At 35.8% G+C, this 14,591-nt stretch overlaps 1 protein-coding gene across 2 annotated transcripts in view; it reads left to right on the top strand.

The window, feature by feature from the left end:
- Positions 1 to 14,591, top strand: part of CPQ (carboxypeptidase Q) — a 508,335-nt gene that overhangs the window by 208,706 nt on the left and 285,038 nt on the right. For both annotated transcript variants that reach the window (XM_082601612.1, XM_082601613.1), the window contains exon 4: positions 13,505 to 13,712. In XM_082601612.1, the coding sequence (XP_082457738.1) occupies positions 13,505 to 13,712 (208 nt within the window). The remainder of the gene's footprint in view (positions 1 to 13,504; positions 13,713 to 14,591) is intronic.

Here is a 14,591-nt window from a genome sequence, read left to right as displayed (position 1 = left end):
GAGAGTAGAAAAGTGATTGTGAGGGCCCATGTGTGTGGGGGTGAAGGGGAATAAGAAGAGGTTGGTAAAAGGCTTCAAACCTTCAGCTGTGAGATAAGTAAGGTCTGAGGATCTAATGTAAAGCATGGTGACTGTAACTGATAACACTGTACAGTTGACCCTTGAAGAACTCCAGGGTTAGGGGCACTGACTCTATGCAGCTGAAAATCTGCTTATAACTTTACAGTTGGTCCTCTATGTATGTGATTCCCCATCTGAGGATTCAGCCAACTCCTGATTTTGTAGTACTGTAGTGCATATTTATTGAAAACTAATCCGTGATATAAGTGGACCTGAACATTCAAACCCATGTTGTTCAAGGGTCAATGGTATTATATATTTGAAATTTGCTAAGAGAGCAGAATTTAAATGTTCTCACCAAAAAATAAAAAAAAAAAGGATAAATATGTGAGGTGATGGATATTTTAATTAACTTAAGGGGGGAATCCTTTCACAATGTATACATATGTCAATCATCTTGATGTAATATTTAAATATCTTATGATTTCCTATGTCAATTATATCTTTCTAAAAGGCTGAAATTAAAAAAAAATTATCATTTTAATGAATAGAATCTTAGGGGCTCTTTGTTTTCATAGTATAACTTAACCCATCTTGGTCTCAAAGTGCACTATTTCTTACCCAGAGCACTTGAGCTATTCACAAACTCTGTGTTTGTCAGTTCACTTCAGAAATGAGTATATGGGCACCTATCTCAGAATTGAGATGCAGATTAAATAAGGGTAATGTATGAAATTGCTTAGCTCAATATGTGTCTTCATGTTCAATAGATAGTAGTTATTGCTATTAACAGTAATCATCATTAAAATGATAAATTTTAAAAAATTTCAGCCTTTCATCATCATTGTTACTAGTGTGATGTGTGACAAAATAATATAGATTCTATATAGTTTAAGAGGATGGACCTGAGACAGACTGCCAGGGTTCAGTTCTAGCTTTGTCAGCTTCTAGCTGTGAGACTGTGGGCTTTGCCTCTCTGTGCTTCACCTTCCTCATCTGTAAAGTGGGGACAAGTCCTTAGTTCATAGGGTAGTAGTGACTGGTAAATGAATTAATGCATGTAAAACACTCAGCACACTGCCAGCCCCATAGCAAGTTCTCAGTAAGTGCTAGCTATTATTATCATTAAATTCTTTGGAACATTCCATGGACTGCTCTGTTAGAGAGTTTAACTTCTCTTCATGGTATTTTGTCATTTTTGATAGAAGGGTTTATGTTTTAGGGATCCATGGAACAAGAAGATCACTTTCCTTAATACTGTAGGGTTCAAAGCTCCACTACCTATTTGAGTAAATGTCTTTTCATGGTGCCTAAAATAAGAGGAAAAAAGCTGATACCAAAGTAAAGCTTTAAAAAGGGCCAAGGGAAGGAAATCTTTAAATGCAATGGCAGAGTATCCATTTTTATTTCATCAAAATGTGTTATCTAAGCAGACTTACTGATAATGATGCATAGATGTTGTTTGTAGACATTATTTTCCTCCTTTGAAGTGACTGAGTGCTGATTTCCTATCTGTGCCAGCAGCCCTTTCAGAATTCATTCTGTGCTCCTCTGCATCATTGTGGCATGGAGATCTCATATATGACTTTTCTAAAGATTAGAAGACTAAAAACATGTACCTATTGACTCAGAGGCTGAGAAGATGTACACAAATGTGAATAAACAGTTGAAACACTACCAGATGTACAGGAAGAGCCTTTGAACACAAATGTGATTGACATCAAGAAAATATTAGCTTTGAAGTTCTGCCTAGATGGCACGTCGATAGACTGGCACTGCAGCAGGATTCAGCTGAAAGGATTTCATGTAATTGATGGTGGAAGAAAAGAAAATTTCAACAGATATTTTTCTATTAATTTGCCACAGGTGCTCAAATGCCCGTGACCTGGAATTTCAAGTATTCAAATTGCTACTATGATAGCTTCAGGCTTTGCTTCCACGTTATTTTACAGACTGTGGCACAGACTTTTAAGGATTTAATTCTGTTTATTGGTAATGCTGCAGTTCACATGATTTCAGTCTAACAGGATGACTAATTTCTCAATGAATCAAGTGACTCTTGACTTAATATATATCAATCTTTATCACGCACATAGTTTTATTTAACTTAACATTATTTTTATCTACATGTTTCCATGTATAGCTTTTGGCCATTTACTTGCCATGCTACCCTTTCATTTTCCTGTTACCTCTCCTGAAGTTCCTCTGCTGGACTGTTTCTAGATGTTCACATTTATACACAGAGGCAGGGAACATCCTAGTATAAATTATTATTTTTGTTTTGTTTTGTGGTATTGCCATGGAGTTTGTTCTCCAAAGCAGAATAACTGAAAAAAAGTAAGAATTTTTATAGTTCTTGCTACATACTGGGATATCACACTACAGAAATATCAAACTAATTTACAGTACCATCAGCATGGGATATATGTATACTTTCCCTCACCATTTACACAATATTGGATTTTATTTTATTAATAATTTATGTATGTAATGGCTTTAAAATTTAACCATTAACCACACCTAACCATTTTTTAAGTGTACAATTTAGTGGTATTAAATACATTCATAATGTTGTGCAACCATCAAATCACCCATCTCCATAACTCTTTTTACCTTGTAAATCTCAAACTCTATACCCATGAAAGAATAACTCCTCAGTGTCCCCTTCCCCCAGCATCTGGAAACCACCATTCTACTTTCTACCTCTATGATTTTGACTGTTCTCAGTACCTCATGTAAGTGGAATTATACAATATTTGTCTTTTTTGACTGCCTTACTTCACTTAGCATCATGCCCTCAATATTCATCTACGTCGTGGCATATGTCAGAATTTCCCTACTTTTTTTTTTTTTTTTTTTTTTTTTTTGCGGTACGTGGGCCTCTCACTGTTGTGGCCTCTCCCGTTGCAGAGCACAGGCTCCGGACGCGCAGGCCCAGCGTCCATGGCTCACGGGCACAGCCGCTCCGCGGCATGTGGGATCTTCCCGGACCGGGGCACAAACCCGTGTCCCTTGCATCGGCAGGTGGACTCTCAACCACTGGGCCACCAGGGAAGCCCAATATTTCCTTACTTTTTAAGGCTGAAAAATATTCCATTGTATGTATACACCACATTTTGTTTATCTAGTCACTTGAGTTGCTAACACATTTTAGCTGCTGTGGATAATGCTGCTATGAACATGGGTGTACAAATATCTCTTTGAGACCCTGCCTTTAATTATTTTGGGAATAAGCCCAGAGGTGGAATTGTCAGTAATATGGTATTTCTATTTTTAATTTTTTGAGGAACAAGCAAAGAGGCTGTACCCTTTCACATTCCCACCAACAGGACACAAGGGTTCCAGTTTCTCCATGTCCTTACCAATACTTGATATTTTCTGCTTTTTGATAGTAGACATCCTAATGGGTGTGAGGTAGTATCTCACTGAAGTTTTGATTTGCATTTCCCTAATGATTAGTGAAGTTGAGCATCATTTCTTGTGCTTTCTGACCATTTGTATATCTTCTTAGCTGAAATATGTGTTCAAGTCCTTTTCCCATGTTTGAATTGTGTTGTTTGGTTTTTTGTTGTTGAATTTTCAGAGGTCTCTATTCTGGATATTAATCTCTTATCAGAGATATGATTTGTAAACATTTTCTCCCATTCTGTGTATGGTCTTTTTACCTGTTGATATTGTCTGTTGGTGCACAAAATTTTCTAATATTCATCAAGTTTAATTTGTCTGTTTTTGTTGTCGTTTTACCTTTGGTGTTATATCCAAGAAATCGTCGCCAAATCCAATGTCAAGAAGCCTTTGCCCTATGTTTTCTCCTAAGAATTTTATAGCTTTAGGTATTACATTTAAATCTTTGATCCATTTTGAGTTAATTTTTGAACATGATATTAGGTAAGGGTCTAAATTCATTCCTTTGCAAGTGGATATCCAGTTTTCCCAGCACCATTTATTGAAAAGTCTGCCCTTTCCCCATTGAATGGTCTTTGCACACTTGCCCAAAATCCCATATATGCAAAGGTCTATTTCGGGGCTCTCTTTCTATTTCGTTGGTCTACATACCTGTCTTTATGCAAGCATAACACTATTTTGATTGTGGTACTTTTGTAGTATTAAAATCAGGAAGCATGAGTTCTTCAGCTTTAATCTTCTTTTTCAAGATTGTTTTGGCTATTCAGGCTCACTGAGATGCCATATAAATTTTAGGATGATTTTTTCTATTCCTGCCCAAAACATCCTTGGAATTTTGGTAGGGATTGCATTGAATCTGCTAATGGCTTTTGGTAGTATTGACATCTTAACAATATTAAGTCTTCTAATTCATGAACATGGAATGTGTTTCCATTTATTTATGTGTTCTTTAATTGCATTCAGCAATATTTTGTAGTTTTTATTTTACAAGTCTTCAACTCTTTGGTTAAGTTAATTCCCAAGTATTCTATTCTTTTTGACGTTATTGTAAATGGAATTGTTTATTTTCAGCTTGTTCATTGTTTATGTCTAGAGATGCAATTGATTTTTGTGGTTGGTTTTGTATCCTGCTACTTTGTTGAATTCATTTCCAATAGTTTTTTTGTGGAATCTTTAGGGTTTTCTACATATAATCTGTGAACAGATATAATTTTACTTCTTTCTTTCTAATTTAGATGCCTTTTATTTATTTATTTATTTATTTATCTATTTATTTATTTATTTTCTCACCTGGTTGCTCTGCCAAGAACTTCTAGTATTATGTTAAACAGAAATTGCAAGTGTCCTTTTGCCTCATTCCTGATCTTAGTGAAAAAACTTTCAGTCTTTCACCATTGAGTATGATGTTTGCTGCGGGTTTTTCATATATGGCTTTAGTTATGTTGAAGTAGTTTCCTTCTATTACTAGTTTGTTGAGTGTTTTTATCATGAAAGAGTCCTAACATTTGTTATGTTTTTTTCTTCATCAAATAAGGTGATCATGTGGGCTTTTTCTTTCATTCCGTTAATGTGGTATATTACACCAATCAAATTTCTATGTTGAACCATCCTTACATTCTAGGAATAAATCCCACTTGGTCATCGTGTATAATCCTTTTAATATGCTGCTGAATTCTGTTTGCTAGTGTCTTCTGTAATGCCTTCTTTCGGTAATTTGGATTTATTTACTTGATATGGAGCTGTATGTTTTTAAAAGGAAAGTTTTAATATTTATAATTTTTAAATATACAATATACTGATTTTTCTACTTTGGTTGTTACAAATGTTGGGAATATATTTGGCTGCAAATAAAAGTAAATTTAACTTTTAGTCAGGATTCTTTAGAAAAAGAGAACCAATAAGAGCTATATATATATGTGTGTGTGTGTGTGTGTGTGTGTGTGTTCAACAAATATTTATACAGAATATATGTATTTGTTGAACACAAAAATATGGTAGAAACTATAAATACTTAAAATATGGTAGAAGCTACATGTTCTTGCTGTACAAAGAATAATTAGACATGGTCAAGATTCTTGAGGAGCTCATATGTAGTAGGGGGTGTTTAAACACATGAATATAACAATATCATTAGGATTATAAACAGAAGTATAGAGGGGGAAGCAGGGGTACACAGGGGAGTGAGTCTCCAACTCTGCCTTAGTGGTATTCAAAAGTCTTTACAGAGAAAGGGCTATTTGAACTGATCACTGAAGGAAAATGCCCAGGCATTTTCTTGGTCCTCCTTTAAGGAGAGTGAATCAATGTATTTCTTAGATAAGACTATGCAATGATAAAAGTGTTACAAAAAAAAGTTTCTATGGTCAATTAAGTTTGGGAATGCATAGTTAGTCAAACATTTTTCTTAACTATGTTACTTCTCAGAGCCTATAAATAGCCTAATGTGCTTCTTGACTCCTCAAAACAGGGAAATAATGCTCAATGTTTCATGACTGTATCTCAACAGGGAATCTTTTGCCCCTTACAAGGCTTCTTAGACCTAGTATTCTGCAGAAAACACCTTGAGAACATGGCTCTAGTGTTTCCTTCAGTACTTAGCTGATGCTTTATTTTTAATTTTAAAATTTTTAATTTTTTTGATTGAAGTATAGTTGACTTACAATATTGTGTTAATTTCAGGTGTACAGCATAGTGATTCAGTTTTTTTTCCAGATTATATTCTACTATGTTATTACAAGATATTGGGTATAATTCCCTATGCTATACAGTAAATCCTTGTTGCTTATCTATTTTGTATATAGTAGTTTGTAACTGTTAATCCCATACCTCTAATTTGTCTCTCCTTCCCTCTACTTTGGTAGCCTTATGTTTGCTTTTTATGTCTGTGAGTCTGTTTCTGTGTTGTATATAGATTCATTTGTATTACTTTTTACATTCCACATGTGAGTGATATCATACAGTGTTTGTCTTTCTCTGACTTATTTCACTAGGTATAATGTTCTCTAGGTCCATCTGCGTTGGTGCAAATGGCAATATTTCATTCTATTTTATGGCTGAGTAATATTCCATTGTGTATGTATCATTGTGTGTGTGTGTATATTGGGTTGCTTCCATGTGTTAGCTGTTGTAAATACTGCTTCTGTGAACATTGAGGTGCATGTATCTTTTCAAATTAGTGCCTTTGTTTTTTCTGGATGTATACCCAAGAGTGGAGTTTCTGGATCATATGGTAGTTCTATTTTTAGTTTTTTAAGGAACCTCCATACTGTTTTCCATAGTGGCTGCACCAATTTACATTCCCACCAACAGTGTATTCCCTTTTCTCCACATCCTCTCCAACATTTGTTATTTGTAAACTTTTTGATGATAGCTATTCTAGTGGTGGGTTAGAATTCCAACATATAAATTTTGGAGGGACACAAACATTCAGTCTATACCATGTGCTATTAGTTATATCTTCAGTTCTGTTCTAATAAGAGGATGTTGGGCTCTGAGGGTAATGAGAGATTAACATAGTTTAACAGAGTTAATAATAGAAACTTAGGATATTTCTGACTGAGAAGACAGAGATCTTGGGTCAGATGATCTTTAAATACTTTCCAGTCCAGTTAATCAGAAATGATTCCCATTGAGGCTTAAACTCAAAACAATATTTAGTTGGCAAAATGGATAGAGCATTTTGTTGGTTAAAGTTACCATCTTCATTTATCAATGATTTTTATGTTGCTCCATATCTTTATCATTATTATCGTATTTATTAAAGAAATTATCTATTGTAACATTTTTGTTATTCCAAGGTAGATTTTCATCTTACTTAATATATAATTCCTTTTAGAAATTTTAAAGATTGGAGGAGCATATAAGAAAAAAACAAATTAAGATGATGAAATAACTGTACATTAGCAGAAAATTATAACTTATACAGAAGAACAAGATCAGAAAGGAAAAAAGGGAACAAATATATTTTTGATGATTACTTTGGGTTACAAAATATCTAATAATAATGAAACTAGTATTTATGCAGTACTTTCTAGGTAACAAAATATTAAGTATAAATTTTTTTTTAGGTATATTGAATTCTCTTTTCTATTTATTTTACAGGCAGCTCTTTACATTTTTGTGTCTTAGAGAAATTAGCCGAAAGCCCTTCTTATATGCTGTGGATGTTAAAAAATCACACGGTTTTATTCCTCTAAGCATTTTGACCATCTTCCTTCTGTCTCACAGTCTTGTGGAGCTGGCTGGGTTCCTCTGTTTTGCAAGAAGGTACATCTCTCTGATGCTGTGTCTGTAATAGTCTCCTTACTGAGATCTGCCCATGAATATGATATTAAACATGTTGGTTGAGTTTTGCTCATGTGAAGTCTGTCATCAATATGGAATAGAATTCAAGAATTTGACTTTTTCTTCTCTCTCTTCTGCCATTTCAACTGAATTATAGAAATTAGGAATGAAATTTAGTCCTACCTCCTCTCTCTTGGTCAGGTTATTTTTGTTTTTTATTTTTAACCTGTGGGAGTTGGAAATATTTCAGGGTTTCCTTTTTTGTGAAATTATGGTGTAAATGAATCATTTTGCTTTTGTATTCTTTTTTTTTTTTTTTTTTTTTTTTTTGCTGTACGCGGGCCTCTCACTGCTGTGGCCTCTCCCGTTGCGGAGCACAGGCTCCGGACACACAGGCTCCGCGGCCATGGCTCGCGGGCCCAGCCGCTCCGCGGCATGTGGGATCTTCCGGGATCGGGGCACGAACCCGTGTCCCCTGCATCGGCAGGCGGACTCTCAATCACTGCGCCACCAGGGAAGCCCTTGTATTCTTAATGACAGTATAAATGCCTGAGATCAATTTACTCTTGTTGTTAATGACAGTATAAAAGTCTGAGATGAATTTACTCTTAAAGTGCTACATCTAAAAAAATTTAATAAAATCAATTGTAATTTTTCCAAGAGAGTTATTTTCAATCAAACTGATTTTTAAAGCAAACAAGCCTTTCTGATAAACAGAATAGGTGCTCTTTTAACCATCCTAATAAGGAAGTTAAAAAAACCTCTCATAGAAACAAGAGACTATAGCTTCAAAAGCTCCCAGTCCTCATAATCATTCCCACCTCTAGACTCTTTCTTTAGGAAACATTCCAAGACTTCATTGTGTTGTGAATAATTTTTACTTCAATCAATGTCTTCTATGCCCCTGTGAAAACCTACATATTCCTCAGTAAGGATACCTAATTTTCCTCATGTTGGATATTTAACATCACAAGCTGACACCCAGTTCCAATGGTTGATATGAGCTTTGCAAATTTTGAAGTGCTCAGAAACAAAGTGCCTGGTATCTTTTATAAAGAGCTAGTGAAAAGTGACTAGCATTAAGGGAGTTTGAATGATGTGTGGTAATCAGGTGGGAAATGTCAAAACGTATTTGTTTAAACCTTGCACTTATTTTATGTAGATAAAAGACAATATTCAGCTGACTTCAAGTTATATCACTTTACAAAACATACACAAGAAATTTAGGAAAATCTGAAAAGCTTATTAAGACTTACAGTTTCCATGTTCATTTTATATTTTGGGTATACTCTCTTGCAAGCACAGAGACCAGCAGGCTTTGTTTTCATACATGTCATAAACCAGAGCCATAGAAACATGATTTTTGAATGAAAACAATACCAGGATTTTCCTCTTAAAGAGGAATCTGGAAGCTTAAGATTTTTATTTTGATTCTTTAAACTTCTAATAGAAGTTTTATTGGGGTAAATTCACAAACCATACAATTTACCATTTTAACACACACAGTTTGGTGTTTTTTAGTATATTCAAAGAGTTGTGCAAACACCATCACTGTCTAATTTTAGTTTAGAACATTTTCGTCATCCTGAAAAGAAATCCCTAACAGTTAGCATTTACTTCCCATTTCCCTGTCCCTTCCAACAGTGCAAGGCAACCTAAAATTTACTTTCTACCTCTGTGAATTTGCCTATTCTGAACATTTCTTATAAGTGGAATTTTACAATATGTGGTCTTGTGTGACTGGCTTCTTTCACTTAGGAAAGAAGTGAAAGAAGGTTCAAGGTTTTCAAGGTTCGTTCATGTTGTAGCATGTTTCAGAACATTATTTTTTTATTGCTGAATACTATTCCATTGTATAGATATACTAGATTTGTTTATCTTTTCATCAGTTGATCGACATTAGGGTTGTTTCCACATTTGGATTATTCTGAGTAGTGCTATATACATATGTGTGCCAGTTTACATTTAGGTCTGTGATTCATTTTGAATGTTTTTGTGTGTGATGTAGGGGTGCAACTTCACTCTTTTTCATGTGGGTATCTGGTTGGCCCCAGCACCATTTGTGGAAACACTGTTTTATCCCCATTGAATTATCTTGGCCCCCTCGTTGAAAATGAATTGACCAATCTTATAAACTTTATTTCTGTATCCTCAATTCTATTTTATTGATCTATGTGTCTATCCTTATACCAGTACCACCTTTTTAATTACTATCGATTTGTAGTATGTTTTTAAATTTAGAAGTGTGAGTCCACCAATTTTGTTCTACTTTTTCAGCTTGTGTTGGTTATTTTAAGTCCCTTGCTTTTCCATATGAATTTTAGAATCAGCTTGTAAATTTCTTCAAAAAAGGCAGGTGGAATTTTGAGAAGAATTGCATGGAATCTGTAAATCAATTTGGGGAGTATTACCATCTTAAGAATGTAAAGTCTTCTAATCCATAAACATGGGGCACTTTTCAATATATTAGGATCTTCTTTAATTTATTTAAACAACATTTTGCAGTTTTCATTATACAAATCTTGCACTTCTTTTGTTAAATTTATTTGTAGTATTTTATTCTTTTTGTTGCTAATGGAAATGCAATTGTTTACTTAACTTTCAGATTGTTCATTGCTACTGTATTGCTACTACACTGTATTGTTTATTACTACTGTGCAATTGATTTTTGTATATTGATATTGTATCCTGCAACTTTGTTGAGCTTGTTAATTAGTTCTAATAGTTTTTTGTGTGTGGGCATGTGGATTCCTTAGTATTTTCTATAAACATGACCATCTGTGGACAGAGATAGTTTTACTTCTTTGTTTCCAACCTTGATTTCTTTTATTTCTTTTTCTTGTCTGATTTTCCTGGCTAGAACCTCCAGTACAACATTGAATAGAAGTGGGCAGAGCAGACATCCTAGCCTTGTTTCTGATCTCAGGGGAAAAACATTCAGTCTTCTACCACTATGTATGACGTTAGCTGTGGGTTTTTCATAGGTACCTTTTATTAGGTTGAGGAAGTTCCCTTCCATTCAAAGTTTGTTGAGCGTTTTTATTATGAAGGAGCATTAGATTTTGTCAAAGACTTTGTCAGCCTCTATCGAGATGATCACGTGGTTTTTATCCTTTATTATATTATTATAATACACTGCATTGATTGATTTTTTGATGTTAAATCAACCTTGCATTTCTGGAGTAAATACCACTTGGTGATGGTGTAAAATTCTTTTCATATGTTGCTGTATCAATTTGTATTTTGTTGATTTTGTTTTTTGCATTTTATATTCATAAGAGATATTGGTCTATAGTTTTCTTTTCTTGTAGGGTCTATGTCTAGTTTTGTTCTTATTAACAGTGGTCTTGTAGAATGAGTTGGAAAGTGTTCCTTCCTCTTGTATTTTTTCAAAGACTTTGTGAAGGATTGGGATTAATCTTTAAATGTTCTTGTTTTGATTTTTTATGGCTTCCTTTGTAGTTTACCATTTGCTATTGTTAAATGCAAGTGGAGCTTGTAAGTGGGGCCAGGAAGGTGATGTTTATGGTGATCACCTCCTGTAGGACAATTGACAGTAAAAATACAGGACTCTAAATAGAACTGTTGAGTCTTCACTCTGCCGACTTCTACTGAACAATGCTGAATACTCAACCACTGGAGAACATGCTTAATTGTAGAAACAAATTAGAAGCTTTTTATATCTTGAATTCAGAACCACAGTGGGAAAATGCCATTTTCCTCAGTGGAGCCATTGGTGTATGCCCAATTCACTGTCCCCAAATTAAGAAGTCTTACCTTTAACTTAATAGTTCCAATTTGTTTAGAAACATTATTTAAAAGAGCCTATTAAGAGGTGTTACACTGACCTCCTTTTGAGTCAGAGAGCCTGAGAACAAGGAGAGTTTGTTGAATCCTAGACACCACGTAAGGTAATATGAATAATAAATATTTAGATTGTCTTCCTACATGTCTCAAAATACTTTTGGTCCTTAACCACTCTACCAACTCAGTGGGGAAAATTAACACTGAAGAAATAATAATAACAACTAATGTTTGCTAAGTAATTCCTATATGCCAAGCACTTTAAAATCCTTTACATATACTATCTCTTATATTCCTCATAACAATCTTATGAGGTCAATACTAATATTATTCTCTACGTTTCGGATGTGGAAACTCAGAAACAGAGAGGTAATCTAAGTTGCTTGGTGCCAGGCAGGTGGAGAATGGTAGAGCCAGGATGTGACCTAAACTGGAACTGAGAGTGGATTAGGCATATTCCAGAACAGGGATTCAGATTCAGGGTTTCTGTTTTATAAGTTTTGAATTTCTAAGTCATTTGTCTCTCTCTAATGAAGAATATAATTTTCAGTCAGCAGTTAAGAAATGTCCATAAAGGATATATTTAGATGGTCTGAGTCTAAGGACTTGAGATTACACAGTCTCTCTCTTCAGGGTTAATGTAATAGATAAGTTAGTATAATAAACATTTAACATTTATTAAGGGCTTACTATGTTCCAGGGGAAGTGAGTTATTTGTATAAGTTAACTAAATTTGCAAAATAACTATGAAATAGGTATTATAATTACCATCGCCAATCATAGCTGAAGCCACCGAAGCAAAGACGTGTAACTTGCCCAAGGCCAATTAGCAATAAGTAGCACAGCCCAGATTTGAACCCAGACAGTCTTGCTCCAGAACCTGTATTCTTAATCACTTTGTCATGCGATTTCTCTAAGTCAGTAAATAGTCACCTGTTACATGGTCACAGCAATAACCGTCACACCAAGAAATCAGTGATAAGACTGGATCATCGTGTTTATGCATGTGCAGATTGGAGTCATTTGTACAGGAGAGAAATGTGTTATGGCTCAAAGGAGGAAAAAGGCTTTTCCCTGAATATGAAACAACCTGAAACGAGTATGGAAGTACAAAAAGAAAACTTAATTTGGAAAGGGAGGCTGTTAGCTTGTGCTTCCACAGAAGACAGGAACAGACTGATGGGATGTGGTGAGCGCTCAGAAGCTGTGGTCCTGAGCGAGATGTGGTGGTGTGGTTTGGAGTTTTACCTCAGATGTAAAAGGGGACAGTTTGAAAGAACAGTTCTAGAAAGTGAATTTGATAAACTCAGTTAGCATGGGGAGAGGTTGAATCAATGGTAGATTAATATCAACGTCAATTACACGTGTTTCCAGTGATGTAAGAAGCATCTGGAAATTAGCAGAAAAACCTTGACCATTTGGGGTGATATTTCCCCCTTCATGCCAAATCATAATAGTTTTCTTTTTCTTGTGGCAGTGAAATCACAGACCTGGGTTTATCCAGCACTTTTCTTCCTGGGGATCCAAACATTTCCCCAGATGTTGTTCTATGGTTTTCGTACCCAGTGTTCTACCCCTATGCAGGGCCACCTATGCAGACCTCTGTGTTTGGGTGGGAAGAGAGTAGCTCTCGAGCCAGTCAGTGACCAGAGAGCTGGTTGTACCTGGGCCTGTTCTCTTCCAGCCATGTGGGCCTTCTAGTCTGCAGCCTAGACTTTATGTAATGAAGTAATAAATTTCGTGTAATGTTTTCAATGAAATTATTATTAAATTGAAGTTTCTAAGTTATTTTTATCAAAAAGAAAAATTACATTCACATCAAAAGCAAGTAAACCAATACTGCCCACCCTTTCCCTTCCTCACATGAAAACAAAGATCCATGAAAGTCTTTTAAAAAATACTTTGGGTCCATTTCCACTTTCAAGGTAACCTGGTGGCTTCTTTTCTCAAGCCCTCACACAGGTATTCAGGAATACCAGGATGGTGTGCCAAAGATCCCAACAGCTTGTATTACGGTGGAAGATGCAGAGATGATGTCAAGAATGGCTTCTCGTGGGAGCAGAATTGTCATTCAGCTGAAGATGGGGGCAAAGAACTACCCAGATGCTGATTCCTTCAACACTGTAGCAGAGATCATTGGTAGCAAGTATCCGGAGCAGGTGAGTGAAGGCAAGGGATGGGCTGTCTGGGAATAAGGTGTTGTGGTCAAGTTTTAGGGTTTTGTTTTGTTTTGTTTTGTTTGTTTGTTTGTTTGTTTGCGGTACGCGGGCCTCTCACTGCTGTGGCCCCTCCCGTTGCGGAGCACAGGCGCCGGACGCGCAGGCTCAGCGGCCATGGCTCACGGGCCCAGCCGCTCCGCGGCACGTGGGATCTTCCCGGACGGGGGCACGAACCCGTGTCCCCTGCATCGGCAGGCGGACTCTCAACCACTGCGCCACCAGGGAAGCCCAAGTTTTAGTTTTTAGAGACAGTTTAGGAAAGAGAGAATGAGTCTGCAGAGATGGTCTTCATAGACTCCTTAAAGGTAGACACTTTTTTTTTGCCTTCAAAAGTTTACTACTTTGACCGAAGAAGGGCGGGACTAACTGAAGGACAGAGTATGATCCACTGTGTGGAAATTCACCTCCTAATAGTTGAGGGCAGTATTTGTCCATATGTGTTGTATTTCTTCCATTTGGAACCACTTGGCATTTGAGATCATACCAATAGTTGATAGCATGCTTATTGTGTGACTTATCTTCCTTCATCCTTTCAAAGCTCTGTGAACTAAGTCTATTTTCTTCATTTTGCAGGTGAGGAAATTAACCTAAAGGAAACTCACTTGCCTAAGGTCCATACAGCTAGTAAATGGCTGAGAAAGGACTCAAACCCAGGACCTTATGAATATTAATCCAAGCTATAGACCACAAATCTTTAGAGGGTTTTTTTTTTTTTTGAAACTTCAAATAGTCCTAGATGCGTATTCAAACTGTATACTAGCCGAAGCTTAAATGACTTCAGCAAGTTACTTATTCTCTAAGTCTTAGAGAATTTATCTA

The sequence above is a fragment of the Mesoplodon mirus genome (genome assembly GCF_964341445.2).
Source record: "Mesoplodon mirus genome assembly, chromosome: 16".
In the NCBI taxonomy this organism is placed as follows: Eukaryota; Metazoa; Chordata; class Mammalia; order Artiodactyla; family Ziphiidae; genus Mesoplodon; species Mesoplodon mirus.
Note: the sequence above shows the minus strand (reverse complement) of the source record. Positions and strands in the feature narration are given on the sequence as shown.